Below are 13366 nucleotides of genomic sequence, written 5' to 3'. Positions count from 1 at the left end.
ATAGATTTCGACATGAAATGACTTTTCTTCTGCCCTCTGCACTTTCTACCTAATTCCCACCTGGTCTAGGTCTTCCATGCATTTTCAGACTTTCTGGGTTTCTACTGTTTTTGATGACCAATTGTTCATCAACCCTTCTTTATTATGTGTCCAAACCAACTAAAATGTCTGAGGTATCTCTGAAGTATATACTATGAGCTTCATCTTACACCAACTTTGCAAGTATCCATTATGCATGCAAAAAGTTTTTTATATCAGAGTGAGATCTTCATCTTCTATTCCACTTTGCAGTATCCCATTATGCTGCAAAAAGTTTTTTTGTATTCGAGTGGAGAATCTGTTTTTCCTTTATTAATTCTTCCAACATTTACTATTTCAATTTTCCTTGTTGCATACTAACAAGTTGAATTACATTTATGAAAAGGAGGAAATGTTGTAGTCAGTAAATTTTTCAGTCTGGATGACAGACACACATCATACAATGGGTAGGATCTTATACATCAATCTAATAAAAACTGATTAACTTTCAGAAAGGATATACAGCTGGTATGCCAGCACTTACTTCTATACCCTGTGCTATAATCTTCTTTACAAGAGTCCAATATGGAGAGATTCTAAGACAGAAACACTCATGACTGCAACAAGATACAGTACCATAAAAGTAAAAAAATCATAAATTGCCTACCTGTGGGAGTGTTGACACAATTCTACGGACTGGCTGGGTAAGAATTAGAAGTCCAGTTAAAGACCCCATCTGCAAAATATCAACGTGTATAAAAATCTTGTCAAACATCTAGAAAAGCAAATTACAAGTGGAATTTAAAATCTGATTAAAGCAATTTCCTAAATCTAAAACAAATTAAAATATTTGGCAGGACTATTGTAAAAATAAAAATTTAATAGCTGCATTGATACAATTATAATAATCACAAACACATGCATGTATAAATACAGACTACTCTTACGAAATTTCAGTTTATGAACTTTCAGAGATACGAACAGACAAGTTCACAAGTTAAAATTGTCTTTGGAGCACTCCCCTTTGCTACCCATAAGTTCATATTTTGCTTTGGGTTCCTATTCTGCTAGTAAGAAATTTCTACTAAGAACAGAAGAACATGAAGAAGAAGAACCTGTTCCTATAACCCTTTCCCTGATTATTCCTATTATTCGCGTGATGACCTATCATGTATTCTTCTTACAATCATGAAAATACTGCAGATAATCAGGGAGGGGGTTAAAGGAACAGGGTCTTCTGCTTCCTCTTACTGGCAGAATAGGTGCCTAGAGCAAAATTTGACTGTAAACATCAACAAAAAGGACACACTACATATTCAAAACCAACTTACAGACAAATCAAGATATGAATGGACATTCAAAACGTAATTTGTTCATAAGTAGAGCTGTCTAAATATTTACAGGCAGACCTATGTAGATTATCAGCAGACTCCGTTATTGGCGATCCAGTTTATGGCGCTTGAGATTTTTGGCACCATAATGCGCAGATTTCTGGTTATTGGTGCCAATAATAGAGTTATGGCGCTATTGCATACCTAACAGAGGCCCTATTAACTGGTTATAGGCACCAAAATCTGGTAATTGGTGCCATATGCACCATAAATTGCCAATTTTCGATTATCGGCAATTTTCGCTTCACCATCAAGCCTTCGGAAATCCTCAAAACCTGTGGGACTAGATGCTTGGAGAGTTCCCTCAACTCATTAACCTTGTGCACTTTATGACTGAACACCATCAACCTCAAATCTTCCTCTTTACCCTTTACTCCCTACCTTTCCTCCATGACCTGGACCTATCCACAAGTTGTTATGTTGGTAGCTCTGTATTTTTCTGCCCCTCTTTCAATTATGTATCTATAAATCTTATTCCACATCAACAGTAATCTTAGTCCTGAAGCCTGCTGCAGAGAAGCATTAGTTTTACATACAGTATTCCATAAATTTTCCTTTGTTAAACAATGAGCTGTTTCTAATACAGTTCGGTATATTGATTGTGTAACTAGGCTGATGAATTGATCTAAACGTTTGCTCTTGGAATAATAATAAACTATGTATAATATTGTGGTAACGTTTGCTCTTGGAATAATCATTAACTATGTATAATATTGTGTGGTAAGTTACAGTTTAAAGATACATGCTTTTATCTTGAAAACCTGGGACATTTTTCCATCTTATCCAGTTTCTAAGACTTCTCTGTACTGTCTTTTCTACACCAGCAACAAAGTCCATATCATCATGGTAATAGGAATGGTCTACTGCCTTTAGGACTGCCCTAACATAATCTTCATCCTCCATTTATTACCATTCCCTTTGTGAAAACACTGTAGGAAAAATCCTGAGCATACTTGAATTTAATTCCTATGAAATATGCATGCCACTGAACCTTTACAAGGATCGCTAGATAAAGCAGTCTATGATGACATTGTGACTTTGCATATCTTTATTAAAGTCTTTCTTTTTGTCTCAATAATAGCATAAAAAATGATTCCAGAGGGGAGTTCCCAAAAACAAAATCATAATTCAATATGGGATATCATTTAGCAATCATTACAATATGGTTTGATATTCTTGGCTTTACAGGTTTTTGTGGGTTATATCTTATAGATATCACACATTGGTAATGGTGTGCAAAGATATCAAATCAATAAACTGTAATACCCATCTTTAAAAAATTGGCTAGATTAAAAAATTTAATTAAAGTAAAATCAAAAAATGATATTGTTATAATACAATAAAGTTTCATACATACTTACCTGGCAGATATATACGTACTTAGCTAAGACTCCGTCGTCCCCGACAGAAATTCAAATTTCGCGCCACTCGCTACCGGTGAGGTCAGGTGATCTACCTGCCTGCCCTGGGCGGCAGGGACTAGGAACCATTCCCGTTTTCTATCATATTTTCTCTCTTCCACCTGTCTCCTGCGGGGAGGCTGGGTGGGTGGGCCATAATCGTATATATCTGCCAGGTAAGTTTGTATGAAACTTATTGTATCATAACAATATCATTTTCATACAATGAACTTACCTGTCAGATATATCTTACCTGATTGGCACCCTTTGGTGGAGGGTAAGAGACAGCTAATATGGAATAGACAGGTAAACAACATATGTTGTAGGTATAAAAGAAAAACCTTGGTTCCTACCTGATAGGTGGTAGACTTCGTGGCTGTAGCCCGGTAGTCTGCATCATCTCAAGACTTTAGCGAGATATGTGATCTATGGCTAGTTCTTGGGGGTTTGGGTCTGTCGATGGGTATGTGAACCGCTTACTCGGCAGAGCCTGAAAGGACTTTGTCAATGGGTACTGGACCACTTCTATGACAACACACCTTATGCAGGAGCACAACCAATCCCGACCACCTGATCCTAACCACCATGTTAGTATATAGAATTGTTCTGAGTATCCCCGAACTCATTACAAACAACCATAACTCGAAACTAAAACGCATTCATACAAAATTCTCAAAAAAAAATTTAATACTCCTCTAAAAGATATCACAAGAGTCCTTACTGAACAACAGTGACTGGCCGCAGTGCAGCACCGAGCCCTCTTTGTCAGCAGAAATCTAGAACATATCTAGTAGAAGGTTATGTACAAAGTTAAGGATTGGTGTTTGCTCCCGTAACCCAGTACACATGTATTCCGCCGATACGAACGGCCCCAGAGAAGAACATTTCTCGTAGGTCACGCGAACGTCTTTAAGATAGTGAGATGCAAATACCGAATTGCACCTCCAATATGTCGTATCAATGATTTTCTTTAGCGACATATTCTTCTGAAAAGAGAGAGACTCGCCACTGCTCTAAACTTCATGAGCTTTTACTCTTAAAAGCGGAAAAAAGAGTCGTCCGGACAGAACTTGTGAACATCTGTAATGACGCTCCTTATGAAGAAAGCTAATGCATTCTTAGACATGATCTTGTGGGGGGTCCTTAATCGAAACACCAAAGACTTTGTCCCTAGCCTCCCCATTTGTTTCTCCTTTGTAAGTAGAAACTTCAAGGCTCTTACAGGGCAAAGAGACCTTTCTGTTTCTCTACCTACTAGACTCGATAAGCCTTTAATCTCGAATCTCTTGGGCCAGGGATTCGAGGGTTTTCATTTTTCGCTAGAAAAAGTGTTCTAAACGAGCAGAAGGCCGAGTCTCTGTTAAAGCCGACTTCATCTTCAAGGGCATGAAGTTCACCAACTCTTTGGCTGTCGCCAAAGATAGGAGAAACAAGCATTTCCTCGTTAACATCCCTAAACGAAAGCTAAATTAGGAGGCTCGAATCTGTCAGACGAAAGGAACTTGAGAACTACATCCAGGTTCCGCTGGGAGGAGTTAGTTCCTTAGATTTTGTCGTTTTGTAAACGATTCTAATCAAGTCGTGCAGATCTTTATTATCAGCAATCTCTAGGCCTCTGTTTCTGAAGACTGCCGAAAGCATGCTCCTGTATCTTTGATAGTCGATACAGATAAGTGAGAGACCTCTCTCAGGAACAAAAGGAAATCAGCGATTTCGGTTATAGAGGTACTGGAGGAGGACAACTTCTTCGACTTACACCACCTTCTAAAAACCTCCCACTTAGACTGATAGACTCGTCTAGTGGAAGCTCTGCGGGCTCTAGCGATAGCGCTTGCAGCTTCGCGAGAAAAACCCCTCGCTGACAAGTCTTTCGATAGTCGAAAGGCAGTCAGTGCGAGAGCGGGGAGGTTTTGATGAAACCTCCTCTCGAAGTGTGGCTGTCTGAGAAGATCCATCCTTCTTGGAAGGGATCTTGGAAGTCTACTGTCCACTCCATCACCTACTGCAAACCAATCTTGTGCTGGCCAAAACGGGGCTATCAGGGTCATCCTTGTCCCGTTGGACGCTACAAACTTTCTCACACTTGCCCCAGGATTTGAAAGGGGGGGGAAAAGTGTACACGTCTACATGAGACCAGTCTAGCAGGAAGGCGTCGACCACGAGAGCTCTTGGATCTTCCACCACTGAGCAAAAGACTTCCAGCCTTTTGAAAGGAATGTGGCGAACAGATCTACGTGATGGAGTGCCCCAAAGATCCCAAAGACTCTGACACACCTCTGAATGAAGGGTCCATTCTGTGTGAAGGACCTGGCTCTTCCTGCTCAGTCTGTCCGCCCTGACGTTTCTCGTACCCTGAACAATCTTGTCAGGAGGGAGATGTTCCTCTGGGAGGTCCAAAGTAGCAGATCTCTTGCTATTTCGTATAGGAACAAGGAGTGTGTTCCTCCTTGCTTCCGAATGTAGGACAGGGCGGTAGTGTTGTCCACATTTACTTGGACCACACTGTTTGCCACAAAAGGTTTCGAAGAACTTTAGAGCCAAGTGAACTGCTAGAAGTTCTTTGCAATTTATGTGCCAGGACACCTGTTGCTGCCTTCCAGGTGCCTGACACTTCTCTCGGTCCTAATGTTGCTCCCCAACTCCTCTCCGATGCGTCTGAATATAACACTCGGCTTGGGTTTGGAACTTCCAGAGAAATTCCCTTGTTCTCTTTTAGAGGGGACAACCACCATTGCAGGTGTGGTTTCATCTCCATTGGAAGGAGAAAACTGTTGGAGAGAAGTCCGTCTTCCAATTCCATGATCTTCTTAGGAAAAACTGAAGAGGACGAAGATGCAGTCTTCCTAGAGGAAAGAACTGTTCGAGCGAGGAAAGGGTCCCTAGAAGGCTTAACCATTCCCTCGCCGAAGTACGTTTCTTTCCCTAAGAAGAGAGAGACTTTCTCCAAGCCTCTCACGATTCTCTCTTGCGAAGGAAATACTCGAAAACCCCGAGAATCCATCTGAATCCCCAGATAGACCAAGTTCTGTCTGGGAATCAGTTGTGACTTCTCGAGGTTCACGAGTAGTCCCAACGCCTTTATCAGGTCTAGGGTCAAAGAAAGGTCCTCCAAACACTGTCTCTCTGTTCTGGCCCTGATGAGCCAATCGTCCAGATATAGAGAGATGTTGACGCCTTTGAGGTGAAGAAACCTCGCCACATTCTTCATCAGGTATGTGAAGACCTGAGGAGCTGTGGACCGGCCGAAACACAAGGCCCTGAACTGAAAGATCCTTCCCCCCGTCATGAAACGGAGGTACTTCTTCAAAAGAAGGGTGAATCGGGACATGAAAATAAGCGTCCTGGAGATCCAGCGACACCATCCAATCTCCTTGACGTAAAGCCGCAAGGACTGAGGCCGAAGTCTCCATAGAGAACTTCTCCTTTAGAACGAACTTGTTCAGAGCGCTGACATCTAGTACTGGTCTCCAGCCCCCGAGGCTTTCGCAACCAGAAAAAGCCGATTGTAAAACCCCGTTTGTCCCACATTTGATTCACATCAGACGAAGAGTATCCCTCAGTACAGGGTCCCTGTATCTGGCTGACAGTTCCCGCGGAAATAGTCGTTAGGGGAGGACTGTCTGGGAGGGGATAATATATCCCTTCCTGATTATGGACATCGGAGAGGCGTCCGAGTTTATGAATGTCCAGGCGTCTGCAAATTCGAGAAGCCTGGCACCCACTGGTGTTTGGAGGTTGTCTGTCTCACTCCCTTTCCCTTTCTAAAGGGACGGGAAGAAGCTTTATTTACCTCTCCTCTCAGGACCTCTTCTCTTAGAGGGAGCTCTGGAGGGAGGGAGCTCTGGGAGGGAGGGGCCTCCTCGAAAGGGCTGAACCGTAGAAGTCGGTCCTTTCTTGTCAACTGCAACTAGGGGTCTCTTCTTCCTTGCAGTTTGAAGGAGAAGATCCTGTGTCGCCTTCTCAGTCAGTGAGCGAGAAATGTCCTTCACTAACTGAGAAGGAAACAAGAAGTCTGACATGGGAGCGAAAACCAGGGCTGCTCTCTGTGAGGGAGAAACCGCCTTGGTTAAGAAGGCACTAAAAATACTCTCTTCTTAAGGAGTACCGCTCCAAAGAGAGAGGAGATTTCTCCCGATCCGTCTTGTACTGCCTTATCAATACAAGAAAGAAATACTCAGAATGACTTCGGGGTCTAGACCTTCCGAGTCATGAGCCTTCTTAGACATCACCCCAAGGGACCAGTCTAGGAAAATTAAACACTTCCAAAATATGGAAGAGGCCCTTGAGGAGATGATCAGTCTCAGAAATCACCCAAGTCACACAAGCTCCATTCAAAGCGTGTCTCCGCGATGAATCAACCAAGGTTGAAAAGTCCGCTTCGGCTGCCGCTGGAGAGAAAGGCCCATGTTCTCCCCAGTTCGGTACCAGAAACCTCTTTAACCCAAGAAAAGTCGTGGCTGGATGGTCCATACAGCAATTGGGGGTTCTGGCCCAGATCCTTCTTCGACAACTCCATTTGTCCAGAGACTGTAGAGCTCTCTTCATAGAGATCGTAGGTCTCATCTTCAACACCGACGAAGACTTCGGTACGATCGCACTCGAAAACAGTGATCGAGCGAGAAGGGAGCCGCGGAGTCAACGAATCTCCATACTCCTGCAAAACAAGGTCCGTCAGAAACTCTATAGTTAGAGAATCCTTCTACCGTTAACTTCGTCTTCCAAATCTCCTTCCACACCGTGCGGAGAATCGGCCTGAAAAACGAGAGGATCTTCACCAAGTTCTCTCTCTACTGGTGACAAACTCCTACTAGGAGAGGGACTCATAGAGTGAACAGATTCTCTCTCAAGTCTACAAGTAGTCCTCGCGTCTGCTTGACTTCTCACGCCTGGAAAGCTCTTCGCGCTTTGGCTGGCGCCTCGCGCTTGTCTGGCGCCTCGCGCTTGTCTGGCGCCTCGCGCGTTGGCTGGCGCTTCTCGCTTGGCTGGAGCTTGTTGCTTGGCTGGCATCTCGCGCTTGGCTGACGCCTCGCGCTTGTCTGACGCCTCGCGCTTGTCTGGCGCCTCACGCAAAGCTGACTCCTCGCGCCTGGCTGGCGTCTCGCGCTTGGCTGAATCCTCGCGCCTGGCTGGCGCCTCGCGCTTGGCTGATTCCTCGCGCCTGGCTGGCGCCTCGCGCCTGAGCGTATCCTTATCTAGAGCAACTCGCTCGGATAGCTCCTGACGCTTGAACGAATCTTCGCGCCTGGCCGGAAGACGTCCCACGCTTGTAAGGCTCTTCATGCCTGGAGGACGCTTCACGTCTGGCAGGCGAAAGAAGACGAGATTCTTAATAGGAAGTCTAGCGTCCTTCTTGCGAGGGGGATCCCTCGAAAGAACTCCAACCAAAGAGGCTAACTGCTCTTGTACTGCTATCAAAATCCTCTTGGAAGCCACACCAGTGTCCTCTTCAATAGAAGAAGCAGGAGAACTCGAAGGAGTGCGATCCTCAAAATACCGTTCGAGGAGGTGTCAAGACCAGCTTAGCCTTCTTGACAGAAGAGGGGGCTTCCTCCGAGAAGCGCTCCGGGCTCGAGTCAAACGCACGTTCTTTCCAGTGCCTTTTCAGTGGCCTAGAAAGATCCGAGTCCTTCCACCCTCGTTTAGGTGAAGGAGAACCGGACGACGAGAAACAATCTCGTAGGACGCTTCTATTAAAGCGGTCCTGAGCAGACTGTAGCGAAACAGAACCTGCTGAAGGGACGCCTGACCGTTGGGGATTCCCCACAACCTCCGTACGACTTTCGACTTTCCTTCTCCTCTGGGTATGTGAGTTTGGAAGAGGTCTAGGCCTGGGAGCATCGCAGGGACGGTCAGACGCCCCCTCCACAACACTGGGAACACTCACTTCACTAAATAATTCACTATCACTTCCCTTACCTTGCATGGCCGCCATCTTTGTCTTCATTTTACGAAGAGTAGCCTTCAGATTGGCGATTTCAGAAGCCGAATCCGAATGCAAAGCCTGTGAGGGTTCAGATACATAGGGAGAATCAAATTCATTAATAATAGGAGAATTAGACTCAGAAAAAAGGCTCAATAGGCCTTGTACTCACACTCTTTTGTGCAGCCCGTCTAATTCTATCCCTCTCTAACTTCTTCAAGTAAGAAGTTAGAGTCTTCCATTCATTAGCATTCAACTTTTCACACTCAATACAGGTTGTTAGCTAAAGAACAGTCAAACCCCCTACACTTACGACATACAGTGTGAGGATCAACCGAAGCCTTCGGTATCCTCACCTTGCAGCCTACATTCACACACACACTCACACTACACGTTGAATCAGACATTCTATCAGAAAAATCAAAAGCAAGTCCAAATCCAGTCCACAGTAGCGAATGCCAAAACAACGATCCAGTACGTCACCAAGAAATCCAATATAGATGATCAAAAAAGTCTTGAAAAGCGAATTCCAGTCAGGAGGTAGTAACAACAATGTTGATACCACCGGCGACAGAGAAAATATGATAGAAAACGGGAATGGTTCCTAGTCCTGCCGCCCAGGGCAGGCAGGTAGATCACCTGACCCACCGGTAGCGAGTGGCGCGAAATTTGAATTTCTGTCGGGGACGACGGAGTCTTAGCTAAGTATATATCTGACAGGTAAGTTCATTGTATGAAATTGGCATGTTAACATTTAACATAAAATATTTTTTATATCTGGTAGCATAAACACTGAAACTAACTTAACTAATAAATAGGGCTTCTTACTTAAATACATAAAAGTATTTTTTTTTCTTATTAGTAATAGTACAGGCAGTCCCCGGCTTACGACGGGTTCAGCTTACGACATTCCGAGGTTACAACGCTTTTCAATTATATTTATCTGAAATTATTTCCAGGTTTACGACACGTTCCAGGGTTACGACGCCTACAATGCTCATCTGGCAGAAGAAATATGACTCCAAAAATGCAAAATAATAAATATTTGAAGGTTTTTCTTATCAAAATGCAATAAGAATGCAGTTTACATAGTTTTTAATGCACCCAAAGCATTAAAAGTAAGGTTTTCTTAGGAGTTTTGACGATGTTCCGGCTTCTGACGATTTTCGGCTTACAACGCGTCTCAAGAACAGAACCCCCGTCGTAACCCGGGGACTGCCTATATGAAATTATTCCACAAGGGAGTTCCCTAAAATACAACTATGCATCATTCAATACAGGTCATCATTTAGAAATCATTACATAAAAGTATTTTATATTCATGGCCTTACAGTTTTTCTTGAGTTATACTATTTTACTGATAACACACTTTGGCAATGGTGTGTAGTAATAAACATACCTACTTTTTTCAAATCTGTTGTGGCCTTTATGCAACAAAAACATGATGATGCTGCAGCAACATGGCACAACACTAGTATTAGGTTGGGTAAAGCTTGCATAGATGTTATGATAGACCACCTTACAATACATTTCATATTCTACATAACCTACTTCCTTTAAGAAATAGTTAAGTTTTGCATTTTTTGAAGCAATGCTCAAGTTTGTACATTCATTCATGACCATCAGATATGAATTCATTCATCTTCAATTTTATACTCATAAATGCTAGTCTAAATAATTTTATTTCATGTTTACCTTTAATCTAGGCTATGCTCTTACATCTTCCTAGCTCTTCTCTTCTTTATAATGTACTCAAAAGGAATAGTCAACCAGAATTTTTCTAAACTGTACAACTTCCCTTACAGAACCACATGGAAATGATATGTGTTGAATAGGCCACTCATGACTCTTACAAAGGGTGCAACATATCTAACCTGGGTTACCTTCTGATTATTTCTTGCCAATATCAAATCAAATAGCATGAAAGGCCAAATGCCTGTGGTGTTTTTTCATTCCAGCATGGAGTGAGAGAGTTATTAATTACCTAATAAGTGAGAAAGACACATCCTAATGTATGAGGGATTCATAAAATTTCTGTCTCCACTATATCATTACAATGATTTCCATAAGTTGCTATACCTAATATCTCCGATATGCTCACCTTATTCTTAGCACACTGTGTAAAGCACAAGTAGTATATGCTAAGAAAAGTGTTATGATGCATCTCTTTAATTAACTATATGACTCACAGTGCTCTAACCTGGCTAGACTGGAGAAGATAGGGTTGTTCTTGTGAAATCCTTGTTCTGTATAATAGGCTAATTTCTGTGACCAATACAAATTATAACCTATAACAGACTTAAACTGTGTACATTTCCTAATCTTATCTTGTGGTTTATGCACTCCAGATCATTGCTGTTTGTGCAATACACTATTTTCTAGTTTACCCATCAGTACAAACTCCAGTTTCCCACAGGTAACCACAAAATTTTAAGACACTGTATAGGGGGCAACTGTAATTTAGTACAATGTGTTGGAGCTGCTGTAATTAACACAATGTAAAGTGGGGTGTTGCAATTAATCCAGGGTAAGGGAGGGGGTTTGCTGTAATTAACAGTGTACAGGGGAGTGCTGCAATAAATCCAAGGTGGGGGAGGGGGATGCTGTAATTAACACAGTGTACAGGGGAGTGCTGCAATAAATCTAGGATGGGGGAGGGGGCAGCTGTAGCTAATTAATAGTGTACAGGGGAGTGCTGTAAGCTAATAAAGCCAGGGTGGGGGGTGGGGGGTGGTGTAATTAATACAATGTGGAGGGGGCTACTGTGATTAGGCTAATACATCGTGCAAGGAGCTGCTGTAATACTCAATGGAGGGGGGTTACCGTAAGGGGAATTTCTAAGTAACTACTCCACACGGACTGCAATGAACGGTCCCGCGAATACGAAAGCCACTTGGGATTGGGGGTCAAATGATATTTTGCTGTATTTAGGACTAGCCCCTGGGGGGCTAATTACAGCCGACCGACAAAAATTAACAGTAAATTTAATAATCAACCAAAATACTAGAGAAAAAGTCAATTTCCAAGGAAAGAGGGTAAAATGCCAAATGGCCATCTGGCAGCCACCTCTACCATAGCATGACTACCCTCCCAAAAATTGAAAATTATGGCCTTAATTTGTGACTTGGGCGAAAAAACTTATACTTTGAGAGGAAAGTCGAGGTCTCAAGGTGTTGATTCGACGGACATGACTATCCTGGGTTACAGGATGTGTCAAAGTAGTTTTTCGGGAAGGTGGTCACGCTACGGTATAAGATAGAGGCCGGCCATTCAGTACTTTACCCTAGTAGTACCCGACACGGAGCAATTCCTTAGATCTACCCCATAGGAAACCAAACTGGGTGATTTGCGCTAATAGTTTAATAACCCTACAAGCTAGCTAAGTTGGAAATTCATAAAATAAGAGGTTGGAAAACAAGATTAGGTAGCCTATGGTTCTTTTAATTGGAGAGATAATACTAAATTTTGCAAGGCAAGAAATGAAAGCTACCCATGTCACTGATTCCCAATTTTAAAGAAAAGATTGATCGCCGGTAAAACTTTACTTGGTATTTCTACAGAAGCAGTTCGCACGGACTACAAGGAACGTAACCGCGGATACGACATCTACTAATGTATTTCGTCGTGTTTAGTACTGGACCCTGGGGGTTAATTACAGTCGTCCGAATAAATATTACTTAAAATTCTTGTTCAGTAGGTAAAACTGCATAGAAAAACAGCAACTGCCATAGTCTAGGCCGCCGCGGATAAGTACCCTAGATCTACCCTTTACTTTAGTTACGCGGCCTGATTCCCACCAGGGACAGGTTCCTCATACATAAATTGACATAACCTTTCCTATAATGCTAGGTCCTGACCTAACCAGTTCTTACCTACCTAAACCTAACTTAGGGCGACATACCCTGACCTGGCTCGGGGTAGGGGGGGACCTGGACCCCCAAAATAAGGCAGTCACCTGTCCTGATTGGCAACTGGTGGGAATCAGATCGCCTAAGCCTACGGGTAGCGAAGTTGCCTTCTACTCCATCGCCTTTTTCTTGCTTTTTCACGATCTGTCACTGAACTTCAGCGTTGCTTATCACCGTGATTACCTTAAAAAGCTGAAATATTCAAAGAATGCTGATAATTACTTACAATTTATAACTTTAGTGACGAGAAAAATGCTACAACTTTATCTCAATCTTCATTTGTCACTTGGGTCTAATCGGAGTAGAAGGGAAAAGGCAAAATTGCATCGTTGTAACGGCACACCTCATGTTTCTCAGTGACTAGAGACTATGCTTTTTATTTTAGTTTTCTTTGTGTTTCCTATCTTTTTTATAAGTTCTTATCACAAAACACGGATATACTTAATTTGATTCATCTACCCAGACAATAATTAGCTTTAAAATGTTTTCGTTGTTAAAACCGCCTTGGTCTGACAAGGGGATCTGGCTCCAGGAAGCCCATGAAGTTCAATTACTATTCTTTTGACATTTAACTGAAGAAAAACGCAGTTGGGTATGTATGATAATCAAATTAGCCCTACAAATGAGATTCATGAGGTTGACTGAACAGGGCAGGAATCAAGGTAGTTTCCAGAAAGATCTACTGTCATCATCAATGTTTATTTTTGAAAGCCCAATCTTTCAGCTTAG

General features: G+C 42.7%; 1 protein-coding gene across 1 annotated transcript in view; it reads right to left on the bottom strand.

Moving 5' to 3' along the window:
• LOC135202859 (bifunctional coenzyme A synthase-like) overlaps window positions 1-13017 on the bottom strand; it is a 31605-nt gene extending 18588 nt beyond the window's left edge. Inside the window, exons 1-2 of the mRNA XM_064232316.1 lie at window positions 12864-13017; window positions 686-754 (exon numbers count right to left, since the gene is read on the bottom strand). Coding sequence (XP_064088386.1) covers window positions 686-754 — 69 coding nt within the window. The 5' untranslated portion in view covers window positions 12864-13017. The remainder of the gene's footprint in view (window positions 1-685; window positions 755-12863) is intronic.
• Between the last annotated feature and the right edge of the window lie 349 nt (window positions 13018-13366).

Source organism: Macrobrachium nipponense, chromosome 33, assembly GCF_015104395.2.
Source record: "Macrobrachium nipponense isolate FS-2020 chromosome 33, ASM1510439v2, whole genome shotgun sequence".
Classification (NCBI taxonomy): domain Eukaryota; kingdom Metazoa; phylum Arthropoda; class Malacostraca; order Decapoda; family Palaemonidae; genus Macrobrachium; species Macrobrachium nipponense.
Note: the sequence above shows the minus strand (reverse complement) of the source record. Positions and strands in the feature narration are given on the sequence as shown.